This window comes from Macaca nemestrina, chromosome 8 (assembly GCF_043159975.1).
Source record: "Macaca nemestrina isolate mMacNem1 chromosome 8, mMacNem.hap1, whole genome shotgun sequence".
In the NCBI taxonomy this organism is placed as follows: Eukaryota; Metazoa; Chordata; class Mammalia; order Primates; family Cercopithecidae; genus Macaca; species Macaca nemestrina.
In genome coordinates this window covers 59,228,162-59,249,557 of record NC_092132.1, presented here as the reverse complement: position 1 = coordinate 59,249,557, position 21,396 = coordinate 59,228,162, and the positions used below count along the sequence as shown (strand labels likewise).

The 21,396-nt window shown below is 40.8% G+C and overlaps 1 protein-coding gene across 1 annotated transcript in view; it reads left to right on the top strand.

The window, feature by feature from the left end:
- The first annotated feature begins 2,939 nt into the window (after window positions 1-2,939).
- The window catches only part of LOC105477373 (ATPase H+ transporting V0 subunit d2), a 52,859-nt gene continuing 34,402 nt past the window's right edge, over window positions 2,940-21,396 (top strand). Inside the window, exons 1-2 of the mRNA XM_071068030.1 lie at window positions 2,940-3,069; window positions 18,801-18,972. Of these exons, the coding sequence (XP_070924131.1) occupies window positions 2,940-3,069; window positions 18,801-18,972 (302 nt within the window). The remainder of the gene's footprint in view (window positions 3,070-18,800; window positions 18,973-21,396) is intronic.

Below are 21,396 nucleotides of genomic sequence, written 5' to 3'. Positions count from 1 at the left end.
AATACTTTTTCTTTGAAATTGGCTCTCACTGTGTCACCCAGGCTGGAGTGCAGTGGTGTGATCTTGGCTCACTGCAACCTGTGCCTAGCCAGCTCAAGTGATACTCCCACCTCAGCTTCCCAAGTAGCTAGGACCACAGGTGTGCACCACCATGCCTGGTTAATTTTTTAAAATTTTTTTGTGGACACCAAGTCTCACTATGTTGCCTAGGCTGATCTCAGACTCTTGGCCTTATTAAGCAATCCACCTGCCTCAGCCTCCCAAAGTGCTGAGATTACAGGCGTGAGTCACTGCGCCCAGCCAAAAAAACACTCTTCATTGTAAATTCCAATTCAATAGTGAATTGATTTTCACAGAACATTTTCATTGATTATTTTGTTTGTTCAATTCTTCTATCTGTACCCAACCTATACTTGCAATTGACAAATAAGTGAATATCCAACATAAATGCTGGCTAATATTTCTGTTTACATTAATGAATAACATGAAAGTGAAACAACGAAGACATATGTCAAAACTTCTCTTGTTCTTCATAAAGTGAGTGGCTTCCTTGCTGAATCAGATAACAGTTTTTAAATACTAATAGAACATTTCTTCAAATTGGTTGCAATTTACAATATAATGACTATAAACATTACATACTTTTGCTTTATTAACATTTTCTCCATCTTTTTCTCAAGACCGGACAATTAACCAATGAATCAAGCCCTGATTTGCAACATTTGACTATTTTCATGATAAAATACTTCATTCCTGCCATGGTCTGCTACAAGCTACCATCATTATGTCATTCAACCCGGAGTTGAGAAGAGATGCATGACAGCATGTCATTATATAGAATACCTACCTTACAAATACAATAGCCATAATCACCTCAAGTGCACAAATAATAGTTAAACATAGTAAAATAATTAGGAAAAGATAAGCGTGGTGTTTATAATTTATTTAAGTTGTATTAGTTTGAACTCTATAAAACTGAGGATAGGTAACCGTCTTTAGACCACAGAAGTGATAAATAAGTGATTGATTCAACATAAAACACACTCAGGGTGTTTAAGGATGGTGGAATTGTGGTGGGTGGATAGAGAATGATAACATAACGAGAGCCTCTATTTATTGAATACTTTCAAAGTCTGGGCACTGCATAAAGGTAAGTTTGATTCTCTGTGATTTTCAACAATCAAAGCAGAATTTACATTGATTCCATTTTATCTAGCTTCTCCCACACAGTTTGGAAATACCGTGTGGGAGACTGGAGAATTCCTGGGACTTTAGTTCCAATTAAAGATTTGACACAATATATATGAAACACTCTATATGCAAATAGCATTCAGGATATTTGACATAATAATTTTTTAACTAAATACAATATATGGGAGAACAAGCACTCCTTTTGGAGCATGAAACTCAACATAAGTCCCAGCTTCATTAAATACTTACTGTATTGCCAGCTATGCGTTTTGAGCTGCCTCACAGCTTCTGAGGACTGGTTCCTTATTTGTGATTTTAGTAATAATATTGTCTGTGCAGATCCACATCGCAGAGTAATCATGAGATTTAAGTAGGAAAAAGAAAATAGGGTGCCTTATAAGCAGTCCAATTTTGCAGAGGTAGTGGCTTATTATTATAGAATCATAGCGTTGTGTATCTGCTTCCAGGACTGTTTTCTGGGCTGTGCCCTTTGACTGGCTAGGAAGCAGCTACGATCCTTTGGCAATTTTAGGACATTTCTGACCATTTGTCTTACAAATGAACTGTGTAGCAGAATTAGGTTCTCATGACTCTTCAAACTGCCTATCCACATTTGATTTACTTATATAATTATTATAATAATAATAATTATCATTATTATTATTTTGAGACAGACTCTCACTCTATCCCCCAGGCTGGAGAGGAATGGCATGATCTCAGCTCACTGCAACCTCCGCCTCCCAGGTTCAATCAATTCTCATGCCTCAGCCTCCCAAGTAGCTGGAATTACAGGCATGCACCACAAAGCCTGGCTAATTTTTGTATTTTTGGTAGAGACGGGGTTTCACCATGCTGGTCAAGCTGGTCTCCACCTCAGGTGATCTGCCCCCTTAAGCCTCCCAAAGTGCTGAGATTACAGGTAAGACACCATGCCGGTCTATATTAAATTATTTTTACTAAAAGACCCTCTCAGGCCGGGTGCGGTGGCTCAAGCCTGTAATCCCAGCCCTTTGGGAGGCCGAGACGGGTGGATCACGAGGTCAGGAGATCGAGACCATCCTGGCTAACACGGTGAAACCCCGTCTCTACTAAAAAATACAAAAAAACTAGCCGGGCGAGGTGGCGGGCGCCTGTAGTCCCAGCTACTCGGGAGGCTGAGGCAGGAGAATGGCATAAACCTGGGAGGTGGAGCTTGCAGTGAGCTGAGATCTGGCCACTGCACTCCAGCCTGGGCAACAGAGCGAGACTCCGTCTCAAAAAAAAAAAAAAAAAAAAAAAAAAACCCTTTCTTTGTTCATGTTGATGTTCATGTTGATAGTCCTCAAAGAATTCTGGGTTAGTGTAAATTACAGATGAAAGCTCAGCTGGTGGTAGGAATGTTTACAAAACATTCAGGTGTTTGAAGCCTCCCAGCAAAGCTGGGAAGGGTCCCATCTGTGGGAGAGTAAGAATTGAGCTTGAATCCTCCCCTGACTCTCATATCTTTTTTTCCCAATGGTGGTTTGTTGCCTGGGTTTACTTGGGTCATCCGGCTGATTCATTGTTGCTGTAAAAACAGGGCTGAGTGTCCTGTGTTGAAAGCCACTGAAACCAGAGGAAACTAGTCACACAAACCCTGACTACCACCTGACAGATTGCTTGTGCTGCCTGATAATTACTCGCACTTTTCCCAGGCTAGTGCATGTCTTCAGGGGCCGTCCAGAACTACAGAGCTGTTTCACCCTACCTTGGCTTCGATCTCTTCCCCCATGCTCGAAGGTGCGGAGCTGTACTTCAACGTGGACCATGGCTACCTGGAGGGCCTGGTTCGAGGATGCAAGGCCAGTCTCCTGACCCAGCAAGACTATATCAACCTGGTCCAGTGTGAGACCCTAGAAGGTAAGTGTAACTCTTCTCACCCTTTAAAAAGAAAAAAAAAAAATTGAAATGATGTCGCTCTCCAGAAGCATGGAGAAAAAAAACCCATAATCCTATGGTTTGAGAGTTCTGAGCAGATCCTTATTCCTGCAGTCCAGATTTCTGGGGTCCATAAACTTGAATGAGGAAAAAAAATACATCTCTATTTTTAATCTCTAAGTGAAATATAACATCTTTCATTATGAATGTAGGCAACAAATCACAGTGGTTAAGATAAGTAGTAGCTGTGACACTGTCACCAACAAAAATTCAATGTTTTCATATCCCTTTAAAGTTCTTGCAGATACCTTGAAATGTCATGTATGTTTTCTCTATTTTGAAGTTAGATATTACACGCATCTTTTATTATTTATTTATTTATTGAGACAGAGTTTCACTCTTGTTGCATAGGCTGAAGTATAGTGGCGTGGTCTTGGCTCACTGCAACTTCTGCCTCCTGGGTTCAAGTGATTCTCCTGCCTCAGTCTCCCAAGTAACTGGGATTACAGGTGCCCACCACCTGGCCCGACTAATTTTTGTACTTTTTGGAGAGATGGGGTTTTACCATGTTGGCCAGGCTGGTCTCGAACTCCTGACCTCAGGTGATCTGCTGCCTTGGCCTCCCAAAGTGCTGGAATTACAGGCATGAGCCACCATGCCCGGCCAGATTCTTATACATTTTAAAGACATTTTGATAACTATGTTTAAAAATATTTGGTTTCCTCTGTAATCCTGTGTATTTTCATTCTACATATTTATAAACATTATTTGGAGAAGGACTTCTCCAAACTGCCAAGGGATCTATGGCAAAGAAAAAATATATATATTTAAAACCCTGTTCTATAGAATTTTATTCTATCACATTTCTCAGTATCTATTAATTTGAGAGTTTGAAGTTTACCTTTAACTGAAGTTAAAAAAAAAATCAAGAGACGTTACTGGTGGGGCCAGCCCTGGATTCAATAGTCCTGGATTTGACTTCTGTCATGCCTGAGTAGGTGACCTGTGGCTCCAAGCCTCTGAGCCACAGTGTTCTCAGTTATAATAAATAAGTACTCAACAAGTGGAAACTGTCTCTAAACCACAATTTTTTTCCAAAACGTTACCAAAGATTCCACATCTGTAAAAGTATTTTTATTATTAAAAACAGCTACACTCACTCATTTTGAAACATACTTATAAAACCCATATAGGTCAATAATAAGGTGGTTTAGCGCTTCCAGGTTATTCTAGAAAAGGCAAGAAAGCGCTAAGAATAAAGCCTCCTAGGAAGGATATTAAAAGGCAAAAACGAACCAATGAATCTTCTAAAGGTGACTTTGCAGCCTCCTCAAGTAGGGCTGAAGGGTCCTGAGGCCACTTGTTTATAGTTCTGACCAGTTAAAGCCAGAGTTCAGACAGAACCACCCAAGTTAGGACAAACCCTGCTCTTCCATTAGCATTGCAAACAGCAAGAACCTTTCAGATAACTAACTCTGTTGGCTACAAATAATTACAGTAAAACCCCAAGTCTTAAGTCACTTCAGCGTATGAAAATAGGAGTTTGGTGACTGGAGAATGTTAATCATGTATAGAAAATCTGCATAAAATAAAGAACACAGGGCTGACTAAGTGTTTCTGAGAGAAGCCATTTTAATGAATTATATTTAGTTTTCAGCCAAGTTCTTAAATGAGCTAAGGAATGCAAATTTAAATGCAAGGAATACATAAAATATCTTTGTGATACAAAAAGAAAGAAAGAAAGAGAGAGAAAGAAAGAAAGAAAGAAAGAAAGAAAGAAAGAAAGAAAGAAAGAAAGAGAAAGAGAGAAAGAAAGAAAGAAAATTCAGTGATAAATCAAGGGAAGCCGTATCTAAAGCCATATAAAGAATTCTAGGCCTGGAGAGGTGGCTCACACCTGTAAAACCCCATGTCTACTAGAAATAGAAAAAATTAGTCGGGTGTGGTGGCAGACACCTGTAATCCCAGCTATTCGGGAGACTGAGGCAGGATAATTTCTTGAACCTGAGAGGCAGAGGTTGCAGTGAGTTGAGATAATGCCACTGCACTCCAGCCTAGGCGACAGAGTGAAACTCTGTCTCAAAAAAAAAAAAAAAAAAAAAAAAAAAGAATTCTAGAAAATAAGTTGGGTGTAGTGGCTCATGCCTATAATCCCAGCATTTTGAAAGGCCTAGGTGGGAGGATTGCTTGAGACCAGGAATTCAAGACCAGCCTGAGCAACATAGCAAGACCTCATCTCTACTAAAAATTTTAAAAATAGACTAGGCATGGCGGTGCATGCCTGTAGTCCCAGCTACTTGGGAGGCTGTGGCAGGAGGATGGCTTGAGCCTAAAAGGTTGAGGCTGCAGTGAGCTGTAACTGCACCACTGTGCTCCAGCCTGGGTGACAGAGTGAGACCCTGTCTCAGGAAAAAAAAAAAAAAAAAGAATTCTAGAAAGTAAAAAGATAAAAATCAGGAATTTAAAAACTGCTCCCTATATTTTCTGCCAAAGTCCATTTTAATCAAAAGACTTGTTGAGGCAAGGGGATAGATAGAAGCAGGAAGAAATGAGATTAACAGATCTATCCTCTATGCAGACAGTAAGCTGAATCTGGTATCTTCATTTTCAGTTTGGGAGAGAAGAAAAGGTTTCAAACCCTCTCAAAGATCTCAAAAATAAAGCTTGTAAATCAGGCATATGCAGAATTTTCCATACAACGTCAGGGGATGGGAAACCACCTGAAGCCACCCCACCTGTGCTCTATTGCTTTGTTGTCATTGTGTCTCATGATTTCTACCTCTCTCTCCTCCCAATTCTCAACTACATTTGAATCTGTATGCCAGTCTACTGTTCAGAGACTCCCAGAAATATCAAGCGTGAATCATCAAACCATGTTTAGGTTATCATGACTGACTGCTGAGAAAACAAATCTAAACAAGAATTTCATGTCCTCTGTTAGTTGAGGACACTAGGACTTAGAATGGCTGTGACCACCTAACAGGCTGTCACAGTGATGGAGGATGGATAGAGCTATCTGTGTCTCCTTTTCCACAAAAATATGCCATTGCCTCCTGAGTATAAATTGAAGATATATGACTAGGTCTGTGTTGAGTTGATGTCCACTCCATTTTGAAATAGAAAATAATGAGTGTTCTACCTGATTATTTTATAGGATGTTGAGAAATAAAGAGTGTGTGAACAGCAATGCAACAGTTGCATCTGTGAATGTACTTAGGGAGACTCAGTCCACCCGGAGCTAGATTCAGAGTTGAGAAGAATCAAAGGCACTTGTTGGAATAGAATTCTCAGGGCTTAAGGATTTTAGTTTACTTTTGCGCAAAATATACACCATACAAACTATGGATAAAGAACATGTTACACTGTGCCATTCCAATACCATATGTTGAAGCAGGCACTTTCTGTAAAAGAAAAACTAACTTGGCCAAGATTAAATTTGCTTTTAGTCTTTTTAAGTCATCTGGTCTTTAAAAGGAAAGTGTTCTGATAGCAACAAATTGTTTTAGAACAACTTGCAAGGAACATATAAGGTTTTGGGTAAATTTAGAAGAGAGAAAATAAAGATCATCTAGCAAAGCTTTGAAAAGTGTTAGTATTCATAATTGTGCTTAATTGTGTGCATAATTGGGTTCAGTGCAGTAAGAAATACTCATGTATTCCGAGGCCTGCCCCTGACTAATTGTGACTTGATTCAGATCTCTGGATCCACTGTGACTCAGCCTTTCCTAGGTACAGAAGAAGGAAATTAGTTCCCATTGCCTTTGTCACTGGTATTGCTTTAAAGTTGTATCTATAAAGAAACTTTAGGGTCTTTAAAAGTGACTTTGAACCAAAACAGTAACTTTGAAAGAGCATAGGATATTCTTTTAAAAAACAACACTACTGTTATTTTGAAAGGACTCCCAATAGCAAAGGACTCCCAAAGCCTCCCAATAGCAAAGCTGGGAGGGGTCCCATCTGTGGGAGAGTAAGAATTGAGCTTGAATCCTCCCCTGACTCTCATATCTTTTTTTCCCAATGGTGGTTTGTTGCCTGGGTTTACTTGGGTCATCTGGCTGATTCATTGTTGCTGTAAAAACAGGGCTGAGTGTGCTGTGTTGAAAGCCACTGAAACCAGAGGAAACTAGTCACACAAACCCTGACTACCACCTGACAGATTGCTTGTGCTGCCTGATAATTACTCGCACTTTTCCCAGGCTAGTGCATGTCTTCAGGGGCCGTCCAGAACTACAGAGCTGTCCAGAACTACAACAGCATCAGAATTTTAAAAAATTACAAATAAGACTTTTGGAAATATTCTTCCCTTCTCAAAAAAGACAAAATAGTAAATTAATACTTGAAGTTTAGTAGTAAATAGTCTTTTCTAAAACATATGATAGCAGTGTCCACTGGCTCTCAAGATGTGGGAGGTCATTCTGTATTAAGCCTTTTTTTTTTTTTTTTTTTGAGACGCAGTTTAGCTCTTGTTACCTAGGCTAGTGTCGAATAGCATGATCTTGACTCACTGCAACCTCTGCCTCCCAGGTTCAAGCGATTCTTCTGCCTCAGCCTCCCAAGTAGCTAGAATTATGGGCATGCACCACCATGCCTGGCTAATTTTTTTTTTCTAGTAGAGATGGGATTTCACCATGTTGGCCAGGCTGGTCTCAAACTCCTGACCTCAGGTGATCTGCCCGCCTTGGCCTCCTAAAGTGCTGGGATTACAGACGTGAGCTGCCGGCCTGGATTAAGTCTTTACTTCGTCCTTGCCACAATTTGTTTAGAAGGGAATTAGGAAAGCTGATTATATCTCACCAACAATGGTGCCCTGTCAAGGGGCTTGAGCTTCAGAGCTTCTCCAACTGTGTCTTCAGGTAGGAATTAATTCAACACCATCTAGTAAGTACTTTCTAGCTAGGGCCAAGAGAGTAAAGATAAATAAGATAGAGTCTCTGCCCTAAAAAGCATCCTATCTGGAGAATAAAAATATTAGAAAAATGAGAACCCCTTAAGGATGGCAATTGGGTAGTACCTACCAAAATTCCAAATGCTTATACACTTTGTCCAGGAATTCCAAGTCTCATAGACAAACTTACACACATGTGAGATGACAGCTGTACAAGACTCTTTATGTGGCATAGTTTGTTGTTGTTGTTGTTGAGATGGAGTCTTGCTATGTCACCCTGGCTGGAGTGTAATGGCGCAATCTCGGCTCACTGCAACCTTTGCCTCCTGGGTTCAAGTGATTCTTGTGCCTCTGCCTTCTGAGTAGCTGGGACTACAGGCGTGCACCACCATGCCTGGCTAATTTTTTGTATTTTTAGTAGAGATGAGGTCTCACTATGTTGGCCATGGCAGGTCTCAAACTCCTAACCTCAAGTGATCCACCCACCTCAGCCTCCCAAAGTGCTGGGATTACAGGCATGACCCGCCGCGGCTGGCCTTTATGTGGCATAGTTTGGAATAGCAAACGATGGTAACAAATCAAGTGTCCCTCTGCCCGAAATAAGTTTTCATTTTTTTAAATTTATTTTTTAGTAGAGACAGGGTCTTATGTTGCCCAGGCTACTCTCGAACTCCTGGGCTCAAGCAATCGTCCCACCTTTGCCTTCCAACATTCTGGGATTATAGGCCTGAGCCACCACAACCAGCCAGGAATAAGTAAGTTATGGAACATTCACATAATAGAATATTCTGCATATAAAAGGAAAAACACATGAGGAAGCAGTCTAAAATGAGACATATGGAAAGATTACCAAGATACATTAAGTCAGAAAAGCAAGGGGAAGAACCAGGTGTGGCATGGCACTCTTCAGTAAAAAGGGGGATAAATTTTAAAAATATACTTCCTATATGATTGCCTAGATACAAAGAAACTGTGAAAGGATTAAAAAGAAACTAAAAATAGAGGTTACGTGAAGCTAGGAATAAGTGGCAGGGGGTGGTGGGTAGGTGAGTTACAAGCATAGGGACCTGTCACTGTTTACCCGTATATACACCTATTACTTATTTTTAATTTCAAAATAACATATAGGAAGATGACTGATTTCAAAGAGTTTTGTCTTTGCTTCCTTAGACATTATTTGTACCTCTAATTATAGTGTTTTTTCTGCCTTATATTAAAGAGACATATCCAATTCTCTTTCCTATTTAAAATACACACACACACACACACACACACACACACACACACACTCATCAATAGCTTCCATCAGGCAAAATAAATGACACTGTGCTTAAAAAGCTGATCTACCTTGTAAGCCCTTCCCCAGAATGCTTTGCCTTTTCTAAAGCTGCTCCTTCAATCACAAATTCCATCCCTTATCCCATGTCCCTGGAAAGCGACCATCTCCCTTTAAAGTCTCCATTTAAGCCACTTCCTCTGTAAGCCCCCTTCTACAGTATCTATGATGGGATGGAATTGACAAGCTTCAACTTTATGCTCCACGGTACCTTGTAATGAACCTATCCTGTATAACATCTGTGACATTTGCATAGATGTGTCATCCTGAGGCAGAACATTTGCCTCATTTGTCTGTCTAGCTCTAGAGGCTGCTGCAGTTACAGGCTTAACCGATAAATAAATGCATAGCTCTATCTGCTTTATTGCAAGCTTTTTTATTTTTTTTTAAGACAGGGTCTGGCTCTGACACCCAGGCTGGAGTGTAGTGGCACGATCTCAGTTACTGCAACCTCTACCTCTCCTGGACTTCAGTGACCCTCCCACCTCAGCCTCCTGAGTAGCTGGGACTACAGGCACGGACCACTGTTCCTGGCTAATTTTTGTAGAGACAGGGTTTTGTCATGTTGCCCAGGCTGGTCTTGAACTCCTGAGCTCAAGTGATCTGCCCACCTAAGCCTCCCAAAGTACTGAGGTTACAGGCATAAGCCACCAAGTGCCCAGCCTGTAAACTTCTTTTTCTTTCTTTCTTTTTTTTTTTTTTTTTTTTTTTTTTTTTTTTTTTTTTTTTGAGATGGAGTCTCTGTTGCCCAGGCTGGAGTGCAGTGGAGCTATCTCGGCTCACTGCAAGTTCCGCCTCCCGGGTTCATGCCATTTTCCTGCCTCAGTCTCCCGAGTAGCTGGGACTACAGGCGCCCACCACCACGCCCTGCTATTTTTTTGTATTTTTAGTAGAGACGGGGTTTCACTGCGTTAGCCAGGATAGTCTCGATCTCCTGATTTCGTGATCCGCTCACCTCGGCTTTCCAAAGTCCTGAGATTACAGACGTGAACCACTGTGCCCGGTTGCCTATAAACCTCTTAAGGGCAGAAAGCACACCTTAAACTTTTCTCTCTTCTACCTCCCTAAGCCTGAGAGTGTATTTTGCATGTAGTAAGAATCTGAAAACACACGCTGGGAATATCTGCATGTTGGGTTCAAGTCCTGGATCTTCTACTTTATGGTTCTGGGATTCTAAGCAAGCTGCTTAACCTTTAACATGGTGCTTTTTTTTTTTTTTTTTTTCTTTAATTTGTTTTGAGACAGGGTCTCATTCTGTTGCCCAAGCCAGGGAATGCAGTAGCTTGTAGCGTGATCATGGCTCAATGCAGCTTCCACCTCCTAAGCTCAAGTGATCCTCCCACCTTAGCCTTTCAAGTATCTGGGACCACAGGTGCGGACCACAGGTGTGTGCCACCAAGCCTGGCTAATTTTTTTGTCATTTGCAAAGACAAGGTCTCTCTTTGTTGCCCAGGGTGATCTCAAACTCCTGGCCTCAAACAATCCTCCTGCTTCAGCCTCCCAAAATGCTGGGATTACAAGCGTGAGCACTGATAAGTGCTTTCTTATCTCATCTTTAGATGGTATCTCCCTGGCCTAACTCCCAGTTCACTGGGAGGATCCAAAATATCTGAAGATGTTTTGTAAATTGTAAATCTTAAAAATACACCCCTGCACTGTAGTTTATATACAACAAGAATTTGTTTTCCCTCTTCTGCTAGACTTTGGAATTCCTGAAATAGTTCTTTCCATTTTATGGTTTTGGATAACGGCATTTGGATATGACTCCATTTAGTTTATTCTGTTCTCCTTCAGAAAGCACCAGTTTTGAAAATATTTATTTTGGTAAATAAAAATTAAAATGAAGATTTTCAACATCAGTAAGATTTACTGGACTGCGTGATGAAGTTCTCTGGGGTCACTGCTATAAGATCTTCAGTTTTAATCACAAATTAAATCTAATATTTGAGGCTCATTTATGTGGCAAAAAAAAAATGCATTTGGAGCTGTGGAGAGTACAAAAAAGAAAAGGCTGGATGCAGTGGCTCATGTTTGTAATCCCAGCACTTTGGGAGGCTGAGGCAAGAGGATTGCTAGAGGCCAGGAGTTCAAAGTTGCAGTGAGCTATGATTATGCCAGTGTACTTTAGCCTGGGTGACAGAGCAAGAATCTGTCTTTAAAAAAAAAAAAAAAGACACCATTTACTACCTAGACAACTGTATAGTTGATAGGACGTCACAAATAAGTAAAGTGAGATAAAAATTCAAAATCCAAAAGTGGTTCAAACCTATTGATAGCAGATATACTTGAAGGTGAACCAAGTCTTGAATAATAGGTTGATAAAAGGCCAATGAAATGGGTTTTCAGGAGGAGAAGAATTGAGATGTCAAGACATTCTAGCAGGCAGAGAAAACAAATGAATTAAAAAAGGGAAAAAATAAAAGCCTGTGGATGAGGAATAAACCAGTTAGGCTGCAATACTAGAATACTTGGAGATAAGGCTGGAATTCAGGTTGGGAAAACTCTGAAAAACTTTGAAGGTTTGATTTGAAGTTTCAAGATCCTGAAGCTAACACTGAATGAGGGCAAGAGTCAGGTATTACCTCAGTCAACTACTTGCCAGCGTGGAAAATAGGAAGAAGTTACTTCTCTGAGCCTCAGTTTCTTCATCTATGAAACAGGATTATTGCTCAAGTTAAGAGATTATGTATACTGAAACCATTCTGGCAATGGTAAAACGCTCTACAAATTTTATAAAAGTTGTTTTTAATCTGCCTAAAGCTTTTCAGTGGCTCCGAGCTATTTTTAGGATCATTACAGGACCAAAACAATTCTTAGGAAAGATTAAACTTGAAGCGGGGAGCACATGAGGAGAAATGAGCCTGGGAAAATCGCTTCAAAGATTGCTGCAGTAATTGAAGTGCCAGATGTCATTCAAAATGGGAGTAAGGAGCAGAAATCAGGGAAGAAATGCAGGACATTGGGAGTAATAAAGCACCAAAGAGGACTTTGAAGTTTCAACACCCTGAGAATAGCAGTACATTAGCAAAAATGGAGAAAGAAGTGTCTGGTTGTGGCCGGGCGCGGTGGCTCACGCCTATAATCCCAGCACTTTGGGAGGCCCAGGCGGGTGGATCACCTGAGGTCGGGAGTTCAAGACCTGCCTGACCAACATGGAGAAACCCCGTCTCTACTAAAAATACAAAATTAGCCAGGCATGGTGGCACATGCCTGTAATCCCAGCTACTTGGGAGGCTGAGGCAGGAGAATCGCTTGAACCCAGCAGGCGGAGGTTGCAGTGAGCTGAGATCGTGCCATTGCACTCCAGCCTGGGCAAAAAGAGCAAAACTCTGTCTCAAAAAAAAAAAAAAAAAAAAAAAAAGAAGTGTCCGGTTGTACATCTTCTGGTGTATTTATTAAAAGTCTGAGTAATTATCAGATTTGATGGTTGATTCCAATAGGTTGGTTGGAAAAATTCTGGTTTAGAGAATAAAAGCTGAATTCCCTAGCAATTTATTTTGGAGATAGGTGAGTACAATTGAAAAAATAATATTTTGTGGTGGATTTTCTATGCTGGCTCTTTACCTACCTGCATCATCTTTTTTTGTTTGTTTGTTTTCTTTTTTGAGACAGGGTCTCACTCTATTGCCTGAACCAGAGTGCAGTAGCTTGAACATGGCTCACTCCACCTCCCAGGCTCAAGCAATTCTCCCACCTCAGCTTCCTGAGTAGGAGGACCACAGGCATGTGCCACCATGCCCAGCTAACTTTTTTTTTCTTTTGTAGAGATGGGGTTTTGCTATGTTGCCCAGTCTAGTCTGAAACTCCTGGCCTCAAGCAGTCCTCCCACCTCGGCCTCCCAAAGTCCTGGGATTACAGGCGTGAGCCACTGAACCAGACAATCTTGTTTAATCCCCGAAACAGCCTGAAAGCATAGACTATATCCATTTTGTAGATGAGGAAACTGAGCTCAGAAAAGTCAGATAATTTCCCTAAGTTCAGCAGCAGCAGAGTGTGGGGAAAGGCAGGAGGCTGCTTGGATAGAACAGTAGACGATCTTTATTTTTAGTAGAGACAGGGTCTCCCTATGTTATCCAGACTGGTCTCAAACTCCTGGGCTCAGCAAACCTCCCACCTCAGCCTCCAGAGTAGTTGGGGTTACAAGCATCAGCCACCACGCCCAGCAAAAAGGAATGTTCTAAAAATAGTCTGCCAACAAATTAGTAGACAATAATCATGAAGTCTAACTTCCCTACCCTGACTCATTCGCTAGCCAAGTGATCTCAGATAATTCCCTTCACACAGTGACTGCAACCCACACAACACGCATGTTTATATTATGACTGAGTGCATACATGCAGGCACACATTCACACTATGTATAGACTCTATTTGTTAAAATGGTATAATCTAGTTTTTTTAATTCTATTGCTGTGTGACACCTATTAAATTGATTTAGTTGGTGGTGATCCTACAGTTTGGAATACATTCTTTTTTCCTTATTTTAATAAAAAGGAAAAAACACCATTTGCCATGCTACCTTTCTAGATAAAAAGTAGTGTAATTTTCCCAAGTGTGCTCTGTGGGCAGCCCATTGTTTTTTAGTGGCTTGGGAGGTTCTGTCCCATACTCTTTTCGAAGAAATCACTTTCATGTAGTAAAGGCTTTCAACTCCTACAGTAAAGAAGCTCGTGCCTTCCAAATTTATTTTACCACAAACTCTTATTACTCACATACCTGTTTAGATAAGCATTTAGGGAAATGCAGGAACAAAAATTAAGTGAACTCATTTTGAAAACTATAAAACTGTGAGTATTGTTGTTATTATTGACAGTCTATCATCATCGCAGAGTGCATTTCAGACCCTAAGATTCTCTTAGAATCTGAAAGCAAGCATCCCTTGGATCATTTTCGTGCTGGGAAAGAGAGGTTCCTTCTATTCCACTTGCCTTTTCACTGATTACAGTATTGTAAGATTCCTATAGGGTCTGAAACACTGAGACATTTAATTTCAGGATGTCCCTGGCAGCTGAAAGGTTTGAAAGTTATTTAGCTTGAAAGAAACATATGTCACATGAGCAAAATATCATGGTTTTGAAAGAAATACCATTTGTGTCACTTCTGTTGGCAAATATTCCTTGGTGCTGAGGATTCAAACTGTCAAATTGCATAAAAATCTGAAATGCCAAAATGAAAGCCAAATAAGGCATGGCAACAAAGTAGAATTGTTTTAAGTTAATTAAATAGGTAATTGAGCAAATAAATTCTGCCATCAGATAAACAGCATTTCTGACACAAAATCTACTCCAGACACTGAGGAAGACTGCAAGAACCACATTGTCCCTAATTGCAGATCCACCCTCCCCCAGCTACCAGAGCAGTCAATTCACAGCCTGCAGTAGTGGCTTCCTGTTATCTCCGGATAAACATGGCATACCAAACCCTCCTTAGGACAGTCCTGCTTATTTCTTTGGCTTCAATTCTTACCTGCCCTTCTCTACCGCTCCTTTGAAATGGACACACAAAAAATGCATATATTTATCATATGCAACATGATGTTTTATTTTATTTTATATTTTTTGAGACAGTCTCTCATTCCTTTGCCCAGACTGGAGTGCAGTGGTGCAATCTCAGCCCACTGCAACTTCTGCCTCCCAGCTTCAAGCAATTCTCATGCCTCAGCCTCCTGAGTAGCTGGGATTACAGGCGCACACCACCACACCCAACTAATTTTTGTATTTTTAGTAGAGATGGGGTTTCACCATGTTGGCCAGGCTGATCTGGATGGAATTCCTGATCTCAAGTGATACACCCGCCTCAGCCTCCCAAAGTGCTGAGATTACAGGTGTGAGCCACACGCCCAGCCTACGTTGTTTTAATATATGTATTAATTGTTGTTTCAACCGAAATTAAGTCTGTTAAGGCAGAAATAGTTCAACAAAGGTTTATTGGAAGCCAAGTGTGAGGACTGATCAAGGAAGACACAGCAACAAAGCTGGGTGTGTCCCAGAGTCTGCTGTGAGTTGGAAGACTTTTAAGGGAAAGTTTAGAAGAAAAGAGGAGGACTCTTCATACTACCGTTGTTCTTTTCATTGGAGGTTACAATATAGAGCTTACAATCACTGGCTACAGATGATATACAGGCTACAATGTCTACATGCAAGACAATCAGTAAACTTCATGATGCAGAAACTAATCACCAAAATTTGATGATTCAGAAACAAATCAATGTCCTTTTCAGTGCCAGTAGGTTATGTATTAATCAGTACATCAACAATTTGAGGGACTCACGGTAAGATTCTTTACTCTGGGATAGGACAGGACAGGACAGGACAGGATAGGCATCGTAAGAACTCTGCCAGGCAGGTTAATTTGGAAGCCTGCCCAATGTGACCTATACGTTATCAATCAAGTGAATTAACATATATGTTAATTCACATACCAAATTTTGTGGGGAGAACACAAAATCTACTATTTACATGATTTTAAAAATACAATACATTGCTATTTACTATAGTCACCGTTTTGTACCATAGGTCTCTTGAAGTTATTCCTCTTGTCTAACTGAATCTAACTGAATTTTGTATCCTTTGACATCTTTCCGATCCCTCACCCTCTCACCTGTCCCCCACTGTCTTTTTTTTTCTTTTTTTCTTTTTCTTTTCTTTCTTTCTTTCTTTTTTTTTTTTTTTTTTTTGAGACGGAGTCTCGCTCTGTCGCCCAGCCCAGGCTGGAGTGCAGTGGCGCGATCTCGGCTCACTGCAAGCTCCGCCTCCCGGGTTCACGCCATTCTCCTGCCTCAGCCTCCCGAGTAGCTGGGACTACAGGCGCCCACAACCGCGCCCGGCTAATTTTTTGTATTTTTAGTAGAGACGGGGTTTCACCGTGGTCTGGATCTCCTGACCTTGTGATCCGCCCGCCTCGGCCTCCCAAAGTGCTGGGATTACAGGCGTGAGCCACCGCGCCCGGCCGTCTTTCTTTTTTTTAAATGTAGAGACAGGATCTTGCTTTGTCACCCAGGCTAGAATACAGTGGCGTGATCATAGCTCACTGCAGCCTTGAGCCCCTGGGCTCAAGGGATCTTCCCACCTCTGCCTCCCAAAATGCTGGGATTACAGGCATAAGCCACCACTCCTGGCCCACTCCTCGCCCTTTGATGACCACTACTTTACTCTCTACTTCTCAGTTGTCACAAATGACAGGATTTCTTTCTTTCTGGAGGTTGAGCAGTATCCTATGGTATATTCATACCACCTTTCCTTTGTCCATTCATCCGTTGATGGGCACTTAGCTTGATTCTATGTCTTAGCTATCGTGAGCAATGTTGTAATGAATGTAGGAGTACAGATATCTCTTCAACATACTGATTTCATTTCCTTTGGATATATACCCGGTAGTATATATCCAAATAGCTAGATCATATGGGAGTTCTATTTTCAATTTATTTCTCTCCCACTTAATGCTTCAGCAACACTGAACTGCTTTGAGCTCCTTGCACACACCACACCTGTACTAAGTCATCGAATGCCTGCCCCTATTCTTATTCTTTCTCCCCTCTTCCTCCACTCTTAACACAGTATTCTAAGGCTCATCTCCTTCAAGACACTTTCCTAGGCTTCTTGCTCCTATCGCTATGGATCTGGGTCTCATTTTCTATGTTCCCATAAATCAAGGACCTTATCTTTATCACTGAATTAACACATTGTTTGAATCATCTGTGGCTGCCTCCTCCTTTACCAAACAGTGAGTTTCCTTGGGAATGAGGAATATGTCTGGTTTATCTTTGGGTCTCCTGTAGTTGGCAGCATGTAATAGATGCTTAATAAATGTTTGAATGCAGATCCAATAAGCTCCATATGTGTGCTGGATGTTGCCAAGGACATTTTAGACACTCAGATATGCAATAACACTTACATGTTGGGTTCTGCACAAGCAGTCACAGATAAAATATGTAACTAAGATAGTGTAACTGCCTTCTGGGTTAACATGCTTAAGACTATATAATATCCTATAATAGATGTTATGCTAGAGGTTTTATCAAAGTACTTTCAAATTCAGATGAGTGAGAGTGAATAATTCTGCCTGAGATAAGTAAATCTTTACAGAGCAAGTGATAATCTAATTGAATTGGTTGGCAATAAAATAAAGTTTTAAGTGACTTTGAAGTCAGGTATACCTGGTTTTGAATCACAGTTTATCTACATGAGATTTTTAAATGTTTTAATCTATGTGATCTTGAACAAGTTACTAACCTCTCTGAGCTTCAGTGTTCTTATCTGCACAAAGGCATAGAAATCATTTTTACCTCATAAAATTGCCTTGAGTATTAAATGAGATAATACAAGTTCAGTACAGTACCTAGTACCTAATAAGCACTCAATCACTGGCAACTATTATTTTAATGTTACAACCAGACCTTGAAGGGTAGATCATAATAAGCCAATCTGAAAAGGGGTGCGGGAAAAAAATTCTAGAGCGGGGTTGGGTCAGCATTGACTGAAGTATGGATGCTAGAAAACACAAGGTTTGTTCAGGAGGAAGTGACAATCAACAAAGCTGAAATTCAGTTCAATCCAATTACCTGGCAACCAAAATGGATGACATTTAACGGATGCATGGCATGGTCTGGTGGAAACGATGCTGGGTTATAAGAATAAGGGGACTAATCTCCTACTTCAATCTCATTAGATAACTCCACCATTTAGTCCCACTGAGCTTCAATTTCTTCATCTGTAATAAAAGGATACTGAAACAGAGCAGCGATGACTGCCCATGCCACCTGCCCCCACACCCACGGTAGCTACTACTAATACATTTATCTTTTCCATCAAGCTGAGATGGAGCATTAGTATCCTCAACAGTTTCCCAGGTAGCTATTTCCAAATGACTAAAACCTGTTTGCTATCTGTGGATTAGGTGTTTGTTAGTTTTTTGTTTTTTGTTTTTTTTTCAGACCTTCTAAATAATACCAGACTTCTTAGGTAATTGAAATATTTTGTGAGGGCCAGGGACAGTGGTTCCTGCCTGTAATCCCAGCACTTTGGGAGGCTGAGGTGGACAGATCACTTGAGGTCAAGAGTTCGAGACCAGCCTGGCCAACATGGTGAAACCCTGTCTCTACTTTAAAAAATGCAAAAATTAGCTGGGCATAGTGGCATGCGCCTGTGGTCCCAGCTACATGGGAGACTGAGGCAGGAGAATTGCGCGAACCCAGGAGGCAGAGGTTGCAGTGAGCTGAGATCGCACCACTGTACTCCTGCCTGGGCTACAGAGGAAGACTCCCTCTCAAAACAAAAGAAAAACACATTTTGTGGTGTGCTGGATTATCCATATTCACATTACATTTTCTGTTGCTTTAGAGATCAAGTTTAAATCATATTTAGACCTCATATTAAAATCTAATAAGATAATACATATGTATGTACCATAAAATTGTCATGAATTCAACTAATGTTGAAAAAGCTATTTGTGTATGCTCAAAATTTAACCTGAATTGGGTTTTATTTAATTTCAGACCTGAAAATTCATCTCCAGACTACTGACTATGGTAACTTTTTGGCTAATCAAACAAATCCTCTTACTGTTTCCAAAATTGACACCGAGATGAGGAAAAGACTATGTGGAGAATTTGAGTATTTCCGGAATCATTCCCTGGAGCCCCTTAGCACATTTCTCACCTATATGACGTAAGTGACGACAGAAAGCCCCAATAAGCCCCAATGTACTTGTGCGGATGACCCCTAAGAGTACTCGTGGGGTTGGGGGGTATTAAGCCAGAGTGAGACTTAAGACCTTTTACATTGTTTGTAAGTTTAAATTCATTCAAATTTTAGCAACCGATCAGCTCACAGAGCCACATTTTTGCATTAGAAAATGGATTTCATTGATTTATAAACGTGACTGTATCAGTGGTGGTAGCCTCCATCTAAAGGAATATTTTCAGTTTTCATTTAATAAAAAAAAAAAAGTGTTGCCAGTGTTTAGGTGTTAGTGCTGAAGGTAAATGTTATGTGACATTTTTAGATCACTTTTGAGGATGGGGTTGACAATATCTCACAGTATTCATAAGGTCACATATACCACGGCTAATTCCCTTTGTAACAGTATAAGTAGCTGTTGTGAAAGTTGTATGTGTTTTATTTTTATCCATCACCCACAGTTCCAATTGTGCAACACATGAGCTCCTCATTCTAAAAAATATCTAGTGCTGGGAGCGGTGGCTCACGCCTGTAATCCCAGCATTTTGGGAGGCCGAGGCGTGTGGATCATGAGGTCAGGAGATCGAGACCAACCTGCCCAATATGGTGAAACCCCGTCTCTACTAAAAATACAAAAATTAGCCAGGTGTAGTGGCGCTCCTCTGTAGTCCCAGCTACTTGGGAGGCTGAGGCAGAATCGCTTGAAGCCAGGAGGTGGAGGTTGCAGTGAGCCGGTATCGTGCTGCTGCACTCCGGCCAGGGTGACAGAGTGAGATTCTATCTCAAAAAAAAAAAAATTGAACTCCCACATAATAGTAAACTGCACTTTTATGACACTAATTGATAAATCTTACTTAGTGCTGAAATGGACCATTTGAAATAGGTTTGTGCCTTTCCAGTCCTCCTAGCTGAAAAACAGAACAAAGACCCACAAATGGATGAGCTGTGTGTTATGCAGATAAAATTTAGACGTAAAGCACAAAGTTCTGAAGACTAGGTCCTAGCCCAGGTCTAGTGCCTGGCACTAAGGCATCAATATATTTGTGGAAAGAAAATATCAAAAAAAAAAATGCTGGATAATACAAGCCAAAGATTAATCAAAGGGGAACAAAAGAACAGGACTTCATGTCAAACACTGCTCAGTACTAGAAAAAGGAAATTAGAGACATGTTGTATGAATAAAGGAAACTGGGCATTGGCTGTGTGAAGGCATGGCTTTGGGAGACAACTTAAGATTTTTAGAGGCAGATTCCAAGAAAATATCACAAGAGAAAGCCTGGAAAGGTAGAAGGCAGAGACTCCTTCTGAAAGAGCAGTTTCAGCATCTGTCTGGTTGAATGATAAAATGACAGTGTTGCCTCAAGGACCAGGGAATGAAAGAATCCGCTTATCTGACCAGGCAGATACTCCCTCTATCCTTCTATTCTTTCTTTGTCCTTCCATATCTCCATCATCCATTCTTTTTTTTTCTTTTTTTTTTTTTTTCCTTGAGACTGAGTCTCACTCCGTCACTCAGGCTGGAGTACACTGGCATGATCTTGACTCACTGCAACCTCTGCCTCCAGGGTTCAAGCGATTCTCCTGCCTCAACCTCAGTTTTGGCTGGAGTGGGTGTGCCAAATGGGAAGGAGGCATGCAGGCACGTGCCACCATGCCCGGCTAATTTTGTATTTTTAGTAGAGACGGGGGTTTCACCATGTTGTCTGGGCTGGTCTCGAACTTCCAACCTCAGGTGATCCACCCGCCTCGGCCTTCCAAAGTGCTGGGATTACAGGTGTGAGCCACCATGCCCAGCCTCCATCATCCATTCTTCCACTTTACAAATAACAGTATCTCTGCCCTTGAGTCCTGCAAACAAGAGATTGGAACTAAGAATATCCAAATGTACTTGCTGAGCTGAACAAAGTTAAGTGGACCTTAATTTGTACACATGCCTTTAATTTCAGGGGAAAATATCAGTCAGCAAGATTTCTCACACTGTAGCAGATATTCCTTGGCATCTAAATATGGCAACCAGAAAATATTCCATGAAAACAGAACTGCATTCCTAGGCCTTTGGCACAAAGGAAAACCAATGCAAATTTCCTATTATTGACAGCAGGCAAGAGCAGAAGTAAAGGAAGTCTCTTCTGTTTGGGATTTCACATCACATCATACAATCTGAGGATCAACTTCACTTAATGAATAATATCTTTAAGAAAAAAAGAAAAGTAATTAAGGGACATGATTACAATCTTTCAAGAGTTCAGAAAAGCATAAAATAAAAATATCACTCTGTGTCTACATGTCCCCTTCTTCTCCCACTCAGTTTCTCTCCCAAAAGTAACCACTTCTCAGTTTCTTATGTGTTATTCCAGAAAAATACTTACATGTATGTGTGTCTATTGCTACACAGTCTCCCACCCATACATT